The sequence below is a fragment of the Haliotis rufescens genome, unplaced genomic scaffold (genome assembly GCF_023055435.1).
Source record: "Haliotis rufescens isolate VD_foot unplaced genomic scaffold, xgHalRufe1.0.p SCAF_2, whole genome shotgun sequence".
In the NCBI taxonomy this organism is placed as follows: domain Eukaryota; kingdom Metazoa; phylum Mollusca; class Gastropoda; order Lepetellida; family Haliotidae; genus Haliotis; species Haliotis rufescens.
Window position 1 is genome coordinate 15,176,929 of NW_025963890.1, and position 15,358 is coordinate 15,192,286.

The following is a 15,358-nucleotide window of genomic DNA, read 5'->3' on the forward strand; positions in this document are numbered from 1 at the left end:
AGCCCGAGCGATGCAGGTCTCAGACGTTTACCACTTCAGTGAAACCCACGAGCACGGGTATGGTGCTGACAAACCTAGAAACATAATCGGGGCGAACCGGGATTGGAACCCACAATCACAGGTTTCTGGCGTTCCCATGGGTCACAACTCTTTACAGCGAATCGCGGCGCCTTAGACGACAGGGCCACCCGTGCCCCGAATGTTCAGTGAGAATACAATAACGGCAATGATCACCACAGGCAGGGCACAGAGGATTTTGTTTTTCTGTCAACAAATGTTTTTCTATTAATTTCTTAACGATGGATTTAGGGTTTTTTTCCCCAAGAAAGTTTTAGTACCAACTTATCAATTACTTTAAATGTCATGACGCCTCATTTATATATCTCGTTTTGGCATTGTTTCTTATTTCAAAGTCGCGTATTACTAATCTTATATCAATATCCACCTTCCATACATTCAACTAAATTTATGGGAATGTATATTTACCTTTTTTAACGTATTTGTCGCTTCCGTTCATGCGCAGTTGCAACGCAATGGCGGCATGTGTTGTGTGCCTCGGCTCTGATGTCTACATTTTGGTAGGTTTGGTGTCACTGTGGCTGTCTGAAAGTCTCTGGGCATGTAGGATATGTATATGTGTGAATATCTACCTCATCAACGATGGGTGTTTTTGTGTTTTTCATTATTTTCATGGATGGTTAATGTCAGTCGATGTGCTTTTGGGGTATCGTACAATCGGTATTTTGGGGGTCCGCTCACAAAACCGAAAACGTTCTCGTATAGCCCAATTGGGCTATCCCCACATAGGCCGAATGGGCTTTTATAGCCCGTTTCGTAGGTGTTCCCAACCTGTATTACATGCCTGCATCAGTTCACAAAGAACCCTTTCCTACGAAACTGTGCATTTTGTTTGCATATAAAACAATAGCACTTAAATAAAGAAACCTAAAATAAGTACCTTTCATTTGGGTTATAAACACGTAGACTAACATTTAGTCCCAGTATTAATTATAAAGACAACTTATTTAAAAAATAATTTAACAAAATAAAAAATAAAATCTAAATGGAACCCAGAACGATGGTTAATTTCGCTGAGGCAATATAGACTTGCCAAATCATTCTCTTGGATTCAAATTCTCTTGGATCTGGGAGACAGACTTACCAGCCCCCTATCAACGGACATGGATGTTTTACGATGTTACATACCCTTTTCATTAGACGTGACAATGGAAGAAACTATATCAACAATGCAATTACAGAAAGTGTCAATAGTTCAGTCACAACCGCTGTACTTACATTTCTTAAAGAAGTACGATAGTTCCGAGAAATCCAGGCACAAAGAACACTTAACTATAAAACACAATGGACGAAATTCTATCCAAGGAAAGGATAGTCGACCCCACATCATAGTCTCGTGCAAACAGCTTGCGCACAGCCTCGTGACTCTTCCCGCCACATAGTCGCATGCACAGTTCCCGCGCTTTCCACGCGGTGCTCGTGCGTTCGGGGAAATGTCATATTTCCTTCCAACTGTTGATTTTTATTGAGTAACTTACTTGTATCAATACGTGTGGCGCTTTATTACACAGGGTGTTAGATAATTTCATGAGTATTTTTATAATCATTAAAAGTATTATATACCGGTTCTCTGATAGAAAAATGCCCGGCATATTAGAATTCAATACTAAACGAAGTTTCCAAAGATTGTTGTAGGGAAATCTTATTTATCTCACTGTTCCCAGAGACCCGTGAAGATCCGGGGTAGGATAGGTCTTCAGCAACTAATGCTTGCGGTAAAAGGCGACTATGCTTGTCGTAAAGGCGACTAACGGGATCGGATGGTCAGGGTCGCTGACTTGGTTGATGTATGTCATTGTATCCCAATTGCGTGGATCGATGCTCATGATGTCAATCACAGGATTTTCTCGTCCAGACTCGATTATTTATAGACCGCCGTCATATATATTGGTATGGTATATTGCTGAGTGCGGCGTTAAAGAACAAACAAAGAAACAAACAAACACACACTGTGTCCAGAGGAGAAGTAACACTCAGCCACTAAACGGAAAAAAATGTGGGCGAGTTAACCCAACAATTAATGATTATATACTATTTCCCCAGTAACATATACAGACGGAGGTTTTCTTGAAATGACACTTCAAATCCAAATTTATCTCATGAACAAGGTCGGAGAAGAAATGTAGTCATTTAAGCTATATGTTCTAAACTGATCGAAATCATTGTTAATGATGCCTAGAACCTGAGTGAGTATGGTTTTACGCCGCTTTTAGCAATAGTTAAGCAATATCAAGGCGTGGGGCACAAGAAATGGGCTTCACAAAGCCTAAGACGTGAAAAGCACCCTGAATGTGGTAATGCGGTGCGGCGTAGAAACCTTATTTGTTTCTTGACGGTTTCGTACACTTCTGTAACAACAACCCCAGTTTCGCTTATCTCCGAAGGCCACGCAATGCGCCGGGCAGAGTTCAGTCCACGATTTTACATTCGATCCGATTGTGATTTTCGGTAAGTTAGCATCATACTTGTGCTAGTTTGCAATCTCATTAAAATCAGACCTTAGTTCTCGCTACCGCTAAACAAAGATCTGAAGACATCCCATTAGGAGTCACGTCAGAACGACCTTTCATCCGACTAATCACAGCGTCGCTTACCAGATTATGAAAGTGACAGTCGGACTGTGATTTCTAATCATGCAGCCTCAAAAGCTTTAACATGGGGTATTCTAAACGATAGTTACGGGTTTAACGACCGAATCCATACAATTTAGGCCATCTATTAGCCATTCCAGAATGTTCTTTTGTTCAGGTTTCAAATTTGTAATCGAGAATTTATCAAAATAAAGCGCAGTCGCCAATTTGAAATTTGAGAAAGCTGCCTTCTGATTGGTCACTCCATTGGTCGGTCAAAGTTCGCCCAAGGTCGGTCTGACGTGACCCGTAATGGGAAGTCCTCAGATCTTTGTTTAGCGGTAGCGAGAACTGAGATCTGATTTTAATGAGATTGGCTAGTTTGTTTAAAAAAAGTGATAATAGACAAAAAACCTTTATCATGTTATGCTTTTCTCCAACATTAAGCCGACAGGGATGTAACTGGAAAAACTGCTTAAAGCGGCCTTCAAACCTCCCTCACTCACCTACTCATCTCCATAGAAACGATGGTTACGTAATGACGTGATCGTGCATGGATTTACAGAGCCTGTGGAATGCCTTCAACTAGTCGCACATCTGAGTTTATAATTAATTTAATAATTGTAAATGCAAGTAATAAATAAACGCTCAGTACAGCTTTGATAATACAAGCAGATGTGTGTATATTGGGTGCCAATGTGTGTGAAAGTCGTCTAAAATACATCCTCTGAAGCCGCGGTTCGAACATGCATTTCCAGCTGCTCACATTCCGTTCACCGTAACGGTACTTGCACTAGTTACCTCCCCTTGACCACAAGACTCTTATTTAGGACAGGTACATTTATTTTAATATTGAAACATGTCATGGGAAATAACAGGCGATTAGGATTTGATAAAATAGTCAGCCTATATTCATATATCATGGCTGATTAATATCAATATACAGATACACGTGACTAGCACATTTAATGATCACATTTATACACTATAAGAAACTCACGTCAAATAATAATCTATACAGTACAAGTCACATAGGCAATAAATGAGTTGACTAGAGCATCGATCGTCAGCAGTGTCACGTCTCATGCAAATTGGAGATATTTGACGATTTTAATGATATACAGATATACTGTACATTTTGGCGGATTAAATAAGTATTTATTCACAAAAACGCTGTTGTGATGTCAATACTTGATAGCATACACATTTTCATCCTCGGTTATCCAGGGTTTATTATATCTATCTGGTTAGGATATATACCCTGACCCATTCGCCACTATGGGCTTATTGACGTTAGGGGGCGGTCGGGTAGCCTCGCGATTCGATTACCCATAGGTACAATGTGTGAAGCCCATTTCTGGTGTCCCCCGCCGTGATATTGCTAGAATATTGCTAAAAGCGGCGTAAAACCATACTCACTCACTCATTGACCATGTCCATCTCTCTCATCCCTTACTTGGCACGGAATTTCTCTCGCTCATTAGAGCAATTTGATTGGATGGCTATTGTTAGCATCGTGACGTCCGATTCTGATCGGGTCCATGGTACATATCATAATAGAATGGAGATATAATTCACTGCATAATCAAGGATGACACATTTAAAACAATTCATCGTTATATTTTAGTCAAGCGTGTACTAAAAAGATGAGTTGATTAAATAGCACTTACGGTTTCAACATGGTAAATGATATTGAAGTCAGGTACTGTACTTTCTTCAATACAAATATTTTTCACTCCGTTTAAATAGAATACATTTCTTTTAAATGAATTTAAAAAGTTCCGATTTCGCATCAAAATTTTGCTTTTATTTCATCAAATGCCATTTATAGTTTTACATCATCAAAAGAGGATGATACGGAAATAAATTAATGACTTTAGTAAATACCCCGACTGACTACGAATGAAGCACTCTTTCTATATCTAACAATCCCAGAGGCCACATGGCAAAGGCCCAATACCTTCATTCGGAACAAATCGACATACTCCGGAAAATTGATCCGTATGATGACTTTTTACCGTTCATTTTAACAATTTCAACACACGTGAAATAGGCTGACAATATTCCACAATGAGGATGAAAGACGGTGCAGTTCGTCAGATTTTCATATCAATATCTGGATTAAAAAATACAAAGAAATCGTCTTGAAGTTGGAGAAGTGTGGCGTGATGCTCTCACGAAATAAACTAATGGAAGAACGTCAGTTTGAAAACATCGTCAATTCTCTTCATCTGTAAGAAGTGCTGCACGAAATGATCCGAATGAGGTTCTCTTCACAAACGCTGTTGACAGAACACTGGTTACTACAGCAAAGCCAAGGGAAGTAACCGCGATTGTTTTCATATCTTCGATACTTGCAACATGTTTATATACAGGTTCTTGGATTTCATTCAATTAATTGATCTACACAGCTCTACTGCCCATCTCATACAAGCAAACTATCACAAACACACGTCCAGAAAATAGGATTCATAACAGATGGTGGTTGACTAACGACTACTTTTCACTGTTGGCTCGATCCTCTGTTGGATCCTCACTGAACCGAGGACGTCACAACCATTTCTCTCGCAAGGATGTTGTCTTGAAATATACTATTTTCCACAGCACCAATCAGCATCCAGTTTTCGTGTTCATTCATCATTTCAAACGTTTTCCATGATTCATGAAAATACTGTGTTGTAATCGAGTTGACACACTTGTCAGATTGTCTTGGTTTAATGGTGTCACCACAATTAATTATTAAATCAGATAAAATCATGAGGCGTTATATATAAGGAACAGTTAAGAGTGTAGTCATGGAAACTATTTATGCACATCCGTGTGAATTTCGTTCCCTTTTCTTCCGTCCGACTTAAGCTCATGTTAGGTGTATGGAAACATTATTAATATTGATTTGTAGAAAATTTATGTAAGACTTTGCTGTGTGTTGAAATTATTGTGCATTTCGACAAAGATGCCATGTAGTTTTTACACATTGTTTCATTATTCTGTAAAACTATTATTTGTGATGTATTGAATGAACATAGCACCTTATAATGGGTTACCAGACAGTCTAGGCCTTGGCTAATATACTCTCTTTGGATTGAACTTTGAATACTCTACATCTCTTTCGAGGTAGAGAGTAAAGCCTCGTTTTCATATTCACTCGCCCGGATGTTAATAAAATGGCGTCCATGAACACGACCTAAACTTCTGACGCAGAGCAGAATTTTAAGACCACACTTTGTCTTTCAAACGGGCAACAATATTTGGACGGTTCCCCTCAAACCAAAAGATTTACATTTTCTTCCCGTTCACAGACTCCGATAACTGAACAAATCCTCTGCGCAGATGCATAGACCGCTGGCTATGTTAGTGACTTCCGGTTTGGCAGTGACGTCATGAGAGAACGGAAGATGTTTCCGGAGATGTGAGGAAGTCCAGGACGATCTCGTGGCAGAATTTGTATTGTTCCTGTAACGAAATAAAAGTACACGTTTAAATGTCCGTTACAATGTAAAACGCCAACGTCAGAGAATAATCAGTCCGATTTTGAGAAATTGATCGGACCAAGTCTTTGATCTGTCGGTCGCTGTAGCGCCATGTTGGTCACCACAAAGCTCAACACACCATTTTGGCGGCCCCGCATTGTTATGCCACGCGCACGACGCACTGTTGCCGTGTTGAGAGTACTCTCAAAAGGTTAATGCATTTGCTAACATTTGTGACAGTAAGATCTCGTGTAGTCGCAAATGTGTCACATAGATGTATTCGTAGATCTTCATGACAGCTTATACGAGTGAAACACCCTTTTTTATTAATATATTTTACATATACAGTTTAAAAATCAACACAACTATCGGGCGTGTATTTTCTAAAAGTTAACTACCCGAGACGAAAACAGCCCGTCTTGGACGGTCGGGGAGGCAGGTATTTCCAACGCTGCTTTTGCAAGTAGTTTCTTGAGTTGTATCGATGTATGGAGTTTTTAAAAGTAGTTCCTGTTATGTGACCTCATTTGCCACTTTCCTACCCAGAGTTCCATGCGACCAGCAAAGACTCTTTAGACATAATAAACATAGTCCATTCAAGATAATGAATATGTTTTTCATCAGTTTCATTTTTGACAAGTCTAAACATCTAGATAACATGTCATAGAATGTTTAATTTTCATTGCGAAAATATCCTAAAACTATTTCCATTTGCGTAGCTATCCTTTGTTTATATTGGTTGTACGGCTCCACGTGCTGTCATCGAAGTCCTAGCTAGTGATTGGTCACATTGATGTAAAAATATATATTGTCATGCACCTCACTGTTGCAGTTGTATCAGCATATCTATATAATTATGGAAAACAATATGTAAAGCGCCCCAAAAATACTTGCATTAGGCTAATCTTTTCTGATTTCAGAATAAGAGAGTCTGGTCACGTGATATGCAAATTACCACTGCGACGGAGTGTGCTCATTTGCATATTTATCGGACCGTGATACTAAGTTTATCGAGTTATACCACTATCTATGATGTAGTAAGTTTATGTGATCCTGCATTGTACTCACCAGGGGGCACGGGCCCAGTCGTCTGAGGCGCCGCGATTCGCTGTGCAGAGTTGCGTCCCTTGGGCACGCCAGAAACCTATGATTGTGGTTTCGAATCCCGGTTCGCCCCGATTATGTTTCTAGGTTTGAAAGCACCATACCCGTGCTCGTGGGCTTCACCGAAGTGGTAGAGACCAGCATCACTTCGGGCTTTCCTCCCACATTAAGCTGACACGCCGCGATATAACTGGAATACTGTTAAAAGCGGCGTTAAACCCAACTCACTCACTCACTGACTGTACATGTATCGTATTGCAAGTCGTAGGGGCGATTCACGTTTGGCAAGGGAGTCCTACCTGAAGTTTCGGATTGAACATGTACCACTATCAGGAGATCAGCATTTGTGAGTTGCATACGTACGTTTATGCGACGGGCGGCGTCAAAGACTTAATAGATAATACTACTACTATGAGCAAATCCGGCAATGACAGCAAGGGAGAGGGGAGCGGCTTCATTTTGGCAAAGCTGACACGCCGCGATATAACTGGAATACTGTTAAAAGCGGCGTTAAACCCAACTCACTCACTCACTCACCCAATTGTACTCACCATGTTGTCAATGAGCTGCGTCCTATTCAGACGGAGCTGCTTGACTGCCTGGAAGACATCGACTTCCTTGTCTCTCTTCACTCTCTCCAGGATGCAGCTCACGGCACAGAAGAGGCCAGCGCGACTCGCGCCGTTCCTGAAAACACCATCCTCGTTAATCAGGGGAATAGCAATCTCACTACCAACCCATACACGACCAATACTGGTCAAAATCACATGGTTGTCATACTTAATGTCTTACATGAATACTGATATGGTGTAGATGACACGTTGTATCCTGTGCCAACGTTTTGTCCTCTTTCTGCAGGATACCAAACGTACCATTACGTATCCCCTCCCAAGGATTTCCGTAGGGTAACAGAAAAAGAAAAGGATCATAAGTGATACACCATTTAATAGGTTTTCTTTTTTTTTGTGTGGGAGGTGTTGGGATTTTTGTAAGAGACAGGATATTTTTCTTTTCCCAGACATCAGACATGTTCAGAGGTGAGGTGAAATACGGCTTAACGTCGCGTCCAAGATTATTGCACTTATATAGCGACGTGCATGTACGTGTGTGTGTTGGTGTGGCTGCTTGTACTAGTCCGGACTGATGTCGATTTATAGTGCTAGCCCACTGAGATACCATGCCGCAGTTTAACATGAATACCCCACTCAGACACAATATACTGATTCCGAGCCGACCAGTCCTTGTTTTAGCCCCTTAATGCCGAGCGCCAGACAAGGTAACAACAAGTACCATCTTTTAACGTTTTTTGGTATGACGCGGTCGGGGATCGAACCCCGGACCTTTCGCTCTCCGGGCGAACGCTCTACCACTAGACCACGGAGGCGGTCGACGATATCAAAGGTCGGTTCTGAACATGGTTGAATCTGTATCCGAACCCTGGATCAGCGGTGCCCGTCCTACAAAGCCATCGTAGTCGCATGAACGTCGAAGGTCAATGTTTATGCATTGGAGTCTTAGCGCTAAGATCGCTTTGTGAAACAGGACCCTGGAAGTTAATGAACATTACTCATTGAGCAGAGGCGCCTTTTCCAGGATCACCCTGTCGCCATCACCAGCATAAACATACGGACGTTTGTCAGATGAGAGATGGCTACCAATTCTCGTCCTTTTAAGTCTCTACTCAATTTGTAAAATATAGAAAATTCTACATCACATTTCATATTCTGATCAACTCTAATATTTGATGACTCAATACCCGTATTAATCGCTTCTTTTCAAAGTGACTCTGATTCATTTTGCTCCGCTATGCCATCCTGTGGTCTTCCATAACGACAAATATGTTGATTCTCGAACTCCAGCTTTAACTTCTTAACATCTTGCAGCACGCACGCGTCGCGAGACATGAAGCGTCAGTGACTCAATACGCTCGCACAGGTTCAAATCTCAGACCGAAAATATTAAACCTCTGTGATTCAATACGAAATCTTCATAATCATCCTTGGATACATAATGGCTGGCCTCCCTTAGTTTAATATGATAAAATTTTATTACATGTCATGGTTTATATAAATTGTTGCCAATCCGTCATCTAGGCATGAGTCACTGGTTCCAAAGAAACATAAATCAGGACGCAATAAGCGTCCAGCATTGTCCTGAATCCCAACACATAATATTCTTACTGATTTACTGTTGGGAGGAAACCTTTAAATCCATTTGGTTTCAATTGGTTTCAACTAAAACACTTAAGCTATCTTTTCGTGACCTTTTCTGGAGAGTGCTTGGTATGATTAGCTTGCAAGTGTATTGATCGTGCCACAATATCCTAATCGATTAATTATGTTAACACTATCATCGTAATAGCTTTATCTAGAACTGTACACAACATCCGTTCTGCTGCGAATGTGGTAACGCCTATATTTTAAAATGGGACTTCGTAACATGGGATCTGTTTGTATTGCCCAGGGCCCACTTGCACAAAGCCATCTTAGCGCTAAGATTATCGTAAATCTATGTTAAAGTTTGGGAGGTACGATCATGTTAGCGCTAAGATCGCTTTGTGCAAGTGGGCTCTGGTGTCATTATACAGTTACGGCTGTCGATACTCATATATTTTAACGTGAAATTCGTAGCGCTACGGTCTCTTTGGGAACATGGACCCTTGGTCCAGTGCTACAAAGTAATTCTACGGATACAGTTGTCGTGACTCTTATATTAACATGAACTTCGTAGCGCTACGATCTCATTGTACTGCGACCCGTGAAGATCCGGGGTAGAATAGGTCTTAAGCAACACATGCTTGCCGTAAAAAGCGACTATGCTTGTCGTAAGAGGCGACTAACGGGATCTGGTGGTCAGGCTCGCTGACTTGGTTGAAGCATGTCATCGAATCCCAATTGCGTGGATCGATGCTCATGATATCAATCACTGAATCGTCTGGTCCAGACTCAATTATTTACAGAGCGCCGTCATATAGACGGAATTTTGCTGAGTGCGGCGTAAAACAAACAAACAAACAAACAAATCTTTGTACTGCCCTGTGTGTAGGGGAACGGCTGTCTTAACTCATCTACTTTAACGTGAACTTAAACGCTTCGATTTCTTTGTACTACCCGGCGTCTTTGGCTTTCCTCCCATATCAATTTGACACGCTGTGACATACCCGAAGTAAACGACATTCATACTCACTCACTCACTCATACAAAACTAAACAAGCGGCTGGCTGATCAAATAGTAATCAATCTTTTTCAGATCTTAAATATGTCTGATTACCAAGCCCATATTAGTCCGAACATACATGGAATCACAAGACTTTTTTGAACGCATACTTATTAGGGTTACCTTTCTCCAGACTACTACTACTACTACTACTGCGACCACCACTACTACAAATTCTACTACTACTACTACTACTACAACCGGACCCCCACTACTACTACTACTACTACTACTACTACTACTACTACTACTACTACTAAGACCATCACTACTACAAATTCTACTACTACCGGACCACCACCACCACCACCACGACTACTACTAGTAGTACCGGACCTCCACTACTACTACTACTACTACTACTACTACTAAGACCATCACTACTACAAATTGTACTACTACCGGACCACCGCCACAACTACTACAACTACTTCTACTACTACTACTGCGACCTTCATTACTACAAATTCTACTACTTCCGGACCACCACCACTACTACTACTACTACTACTACTACTACCGGCTTCCACCACCACAACTACTACAACTACTACTACTACTACTACTACTACTGCGACCTTCATTACTACAAATTCTACTACTTCCGGACCACCACCACTACTACTACTACTACTACTACTACTACCGGCTTCCACCACCACAACTACTACAACTACTACTACTACTACTACTACTACTACTACTGCGACCTTCATTACTACAAATTCTACTACTTCCGGACCATCACCACTACTACTACTACTACTACTACTACTACTACTACGCCCATCACTACTACAAATTCTACTACTACCGGACCTCCACCACCACAACTACTACTACTACTACTCATATTGCCCAAAATCCATAAACAAGGTGCATGCTGAACGTGCTGATATTTATTACCCCGGTCAATGGATCAGTGTGCACTCGATTTTCATTCTCATCTCCCTGGGCAGTATACGAAATGCACACGCATATTTGTACATTATTTATATTTGTATATTCCCCAGGGAGCTGAGAATGAAAATTGAGTGCACACTGAGTGCAAATGTAAACTGGTGCTTTGATCGGGGAAATCTTAATAATTTCATGTCCTTTGAACTTTCTGTGGAGCCCGTACTCTAGATAATTATCATTTTAAAAATAAATACACAACACATAATGATTATAGGCATTTTGAATCAAATCTTTAATTTGAGAATCTTCAAATAGAAATTTAAGGTTTATTTTCGTAGTGATCTAAAAGAAACAAGGATTATAATCTGATGACTCAGAACCATAGCTAGTCACACATTTAAATCCATCATGATAACTTAACAAGAAACATCGCATGATTTTTGAAAAAAACAAACACATTTCATGATGAAACCACTTTGATCATCAAAGTGGTTACCTCAGGATTTACTTAATGTTTTTGAATGCAGACAAAACACTCTCAAAGGCAAATGTGTCTCTTTAGTTTGACAAATAACTTACTGAATTTCTCATTCATCAAAAGTAATTTCCTCAATTTTGACAAATTTTGTAATTCCAAATTCAATCAGATGGATTTTGGAATAAACCATCTCCTTAACTACAAGACATGTCGGAAATAGGTGCCTTGTCATAACGCTTTCCAGTTTAGAATTACATGGATTCCATCGCTTAATAACGGCAAAGGTTTTGTCAAAATTCTCAATCATAATTTGGATTGACGTGTATTTAAAACATTTGCGTTGTCACATGTTAATGACAAAAAAACCGCGCTCTTTGCGCCGGAGTCATATAACACTTCTCCAAGTCGTGTTCTTTACTACTCAATAGGGTTAAGGGCCACCCGATTATTTCATATTACTACAGTTAGTCTGTCGTGCTAGATAATCACACCTAGGGCAGTACAAAGGCCATGTTGAAGTATAAGTTTGACGACAATCGTATCCTAAAATTGCTTTGTTGTACTGGGCTAATGGTCCATGTGCCAAAAGAGATTGTAGCTCTACGAAGTTTTTGACAGATCCTTAACTTTTTGTAGTAGTATATAGTTCTATCGAACTATTCAACAAGTAAACTAACATGACGAACACACTTAGAGAAGAATCATACAGATTCGGACCAAATCATCGCCTCCGTGGTCTAGTGGTAGAGCGTCCGCCCGGAGAGCGGAAGGTTCGGGGTTTTCATCCCCGACCGCGTCATACCAAAAGACGTCAAAAGATGGTACTTGTTGTTACCCTGTCTGGTGCTCGGCACTAAGGGGCTAAAACGAGGACTGGTCGGCTCGGAGTCAGTTATACTATGTCTGAGTGGGGTATTCATGTTAAACTGCGGCATGGTATCTCAGTGGGCTAGCACTATAAAATCGACATTAGTCAGGACTAGTACAAGCAGCCACACACACACACACACACGCACGCACGTACGCAAGCAAGCTATATAATGAGTGAGTGAGTGAGTGAGTGAGTATGGTTTTACGCCGCTTTTAGCAATATTCCAGCAATATCACGGCGGGGAACACCAGAAATGGGCTTCACACATTGGAACGCTATATAAGTGCAATAATCTTGAACGCGACGTTAAACCCCATTTCACCTCACCTCAGACGAAATCGGGTTTCACAAGTGGTAAACGTCTGAGACCTGCATCACTGCGGGCGTTCCACCCATATTAGCTGACACACCGGATATAACTGGAATACTGTTAATAGCGGCGTTAAACCCACCTCACTCACTTAATCAAAAACACTCTCTCTAATTAAGAATACGACATATACACCAATAACCAAACAGGAAGGATATTGTCATCTGCTCGCTTCGCCGTCTGGTATAACGGGAACAAATGGCGGATTTCAACCATGTGTTTCGTCAAGTTATATTCTCTTCCTGAGGGGTGGGATTTATGTCCCTACTAACAATATCAAGGTAGGGTTTTTCGCCATATGATATACTGCTACTGACAATTATTCTAACCCGTGTCCATATAATGTCCCTATTCTGTACGACATAACGACCAATCTCCACATGGTAACGATAACACTGACGTGTGTCAGACATCTGAACATATTGATGGATAAAACAGCTGACACTAATGTAGTTTGGTTATTCAAGACAGACATTGTCACAGACTATTCCGATATACAGCCTTCCAGACAACTGCCCACAGGCAGAACAAGTTCTGATTAGTTTGTCCTTATCCAGACAGGTTCCAGTAATTTCATACATTCCTAACTCCAAAAAAGCCCACACAAATGTATTGATAGTCCCCGTTACGTCTCGTCTCTAGGACATTCCACACTCCCCTTACAGCTACTCCCAGACTTTTGTCGCCTGGTTCTCAAATATACTATTTTCCTACAAACTGTTCTAACAATGAGGCACGGTCTTTAATCAAATACAACATTCCTGACAACTTATCGCATAAATATAACCCTGACTATTTTCTAATATTCATATGATTGTTTATACTAGTATACTACAGTCCAATAACTAATTTTAGATGACGACATTTGACTCGATCTTGAACAAATATAAACATTTCGTAACAACTACTCGCACGGAGTCAACCGTGAAATTCGGATCTCAGCACCGAAATGAACACATGTATAATACTTGTCTCACAACTAGTGACAACAAAGTTTGATATGAACCAAAATTTTGAATCCTTTGAAAACATTTATACTCACATGCAATGAATTGTGACTGGCTTATTCTCATACTGGTGCTGCCATCTCTCTACCATGTCCAGGAGCTCCAACAGAGCTATCTTGGAGCTGGGAACGTTCTGCCCCTCAGCCCACCTGTGGAAGTGGAATTGTCGGACAACTCGGGGGGAGTCAGACGGCTGCAACAAACACGGGGAGTTTTTACAAGAAACAATCTCTCTAGAACAATAACAATAATTAATCAAAACTACATATAAACAATGTCCGAATCATATCATATTTCTCGTGGTCGGTGTGTTCCGAATGAATCAATATTCATAAGGCTACGTCCCTCCCCTTACCGAGTAAATGGTTAAGTAAGGAAGCTGCGATAATCGTAGCGCCAAAGCCGCTTTTTGACAGCGTTCCTGGAGACCAAATATCTTATTTAAATTTCCGAGGTTCATTTCATTTCTCGTCGTTGGCGTGTTCCGAATGCTTGTTCCTCAAAGCAAAGTCTATGTTACTGTGTGGAACGTTCGAAAATCACGGCGCAAAATTACTTCGTGAAACGTGTTTTTCTAATTCAAACAATTATTACATTTATAAATAAACAACATACAAGTGGAGGCGAGTCGTCAATAATCACAAACCTTTCTATACAAATATACAAACCAATAATTGTTTGTTGGTAATAGTGTCACATTTGTGTTTTAAGTATTTATTAAAAGTGGCTTACCAACAAAGTGAATCGCGCCATCACTTTTTGCAGAATTCAACGTTGTAAGACTTACCATCTGTGTGTTGGTGATGGTGAAGTCCCTGACAGTGACGGCAGGGTCAGACTTGATCTCGGCCGTCGTCTCCACGATGAAGGGTCCGTAGTTGTTACCGCAGGTGTCGAGAGTCCAGTACTGTTCGCACGTCTGGAAGACAGAGCATTATGTACTACGAGGTCACTAAATGGATCTGGAGGTCAGGCTCTGTGATTGAGTGTCATCGCGACCCGGCGGCGCTGAAGCTTGCTCGTAATATCAATCACTGGATTTTATTGTGTCAGGAATAGATAAGGATACCTCGAAGACATTGACTACTACAACTACAACTACTACTACTACTACTACGACCACCACTACTACAACAATTCTACTACTACCGGACCACTACAACTACTACTACTACGACCACCACTACTACAAAAATTCTACTACTACCGGACCACCACTACTACTACTACTACTACTACGACCACCACTACTACAAAAATTCTACTACTACCGGACCACCACTACTACTACTAC

At 40.8% G+C, this 15,358-nt stretch overlaps 1 protein-coding gene across 7 annotated transcripts in view; it reads right to left on the reverse strand.

The window, feature by feature from the left end:
* Positions 1-3,470: 3,470 nt before the first annotated feature.
* The window catches only part of LOC124135590 (receptor-type tyrosine-protein phosphatase mu-like), a 197,182-nt gene continuing 185,294 nt past the window's right edge, over positions 3,471-15,358 (reverse strand). For all 7 annotated transcript variants that reach the window (XM_046500968.2, XM_046500964.2, XM_048399677.1 and 4 more), the window contains 4 exons: positions 14,852-14,983; positions 14,100-14,257; positions 7,774-7,909; positions 3,471-6,101 (listed from right to left, as the gene is read on the reverse strand). In XM_046500968.2, the coding sequence (XP_046356924.1) occupies positions 6,027-6,101; positions 7,774-7,909; positions 14,100-14,257; positions 14,852-14,983 (501 nt within the window). In that variant the 3' untranslated portion in view covers positions 3,471-6,026. The remainder of the gene's footprint in view (positions 6,102-7,773; positions 7,910-14,099; positions 14,258-14,851; positions 14,984-15,358) is intronic.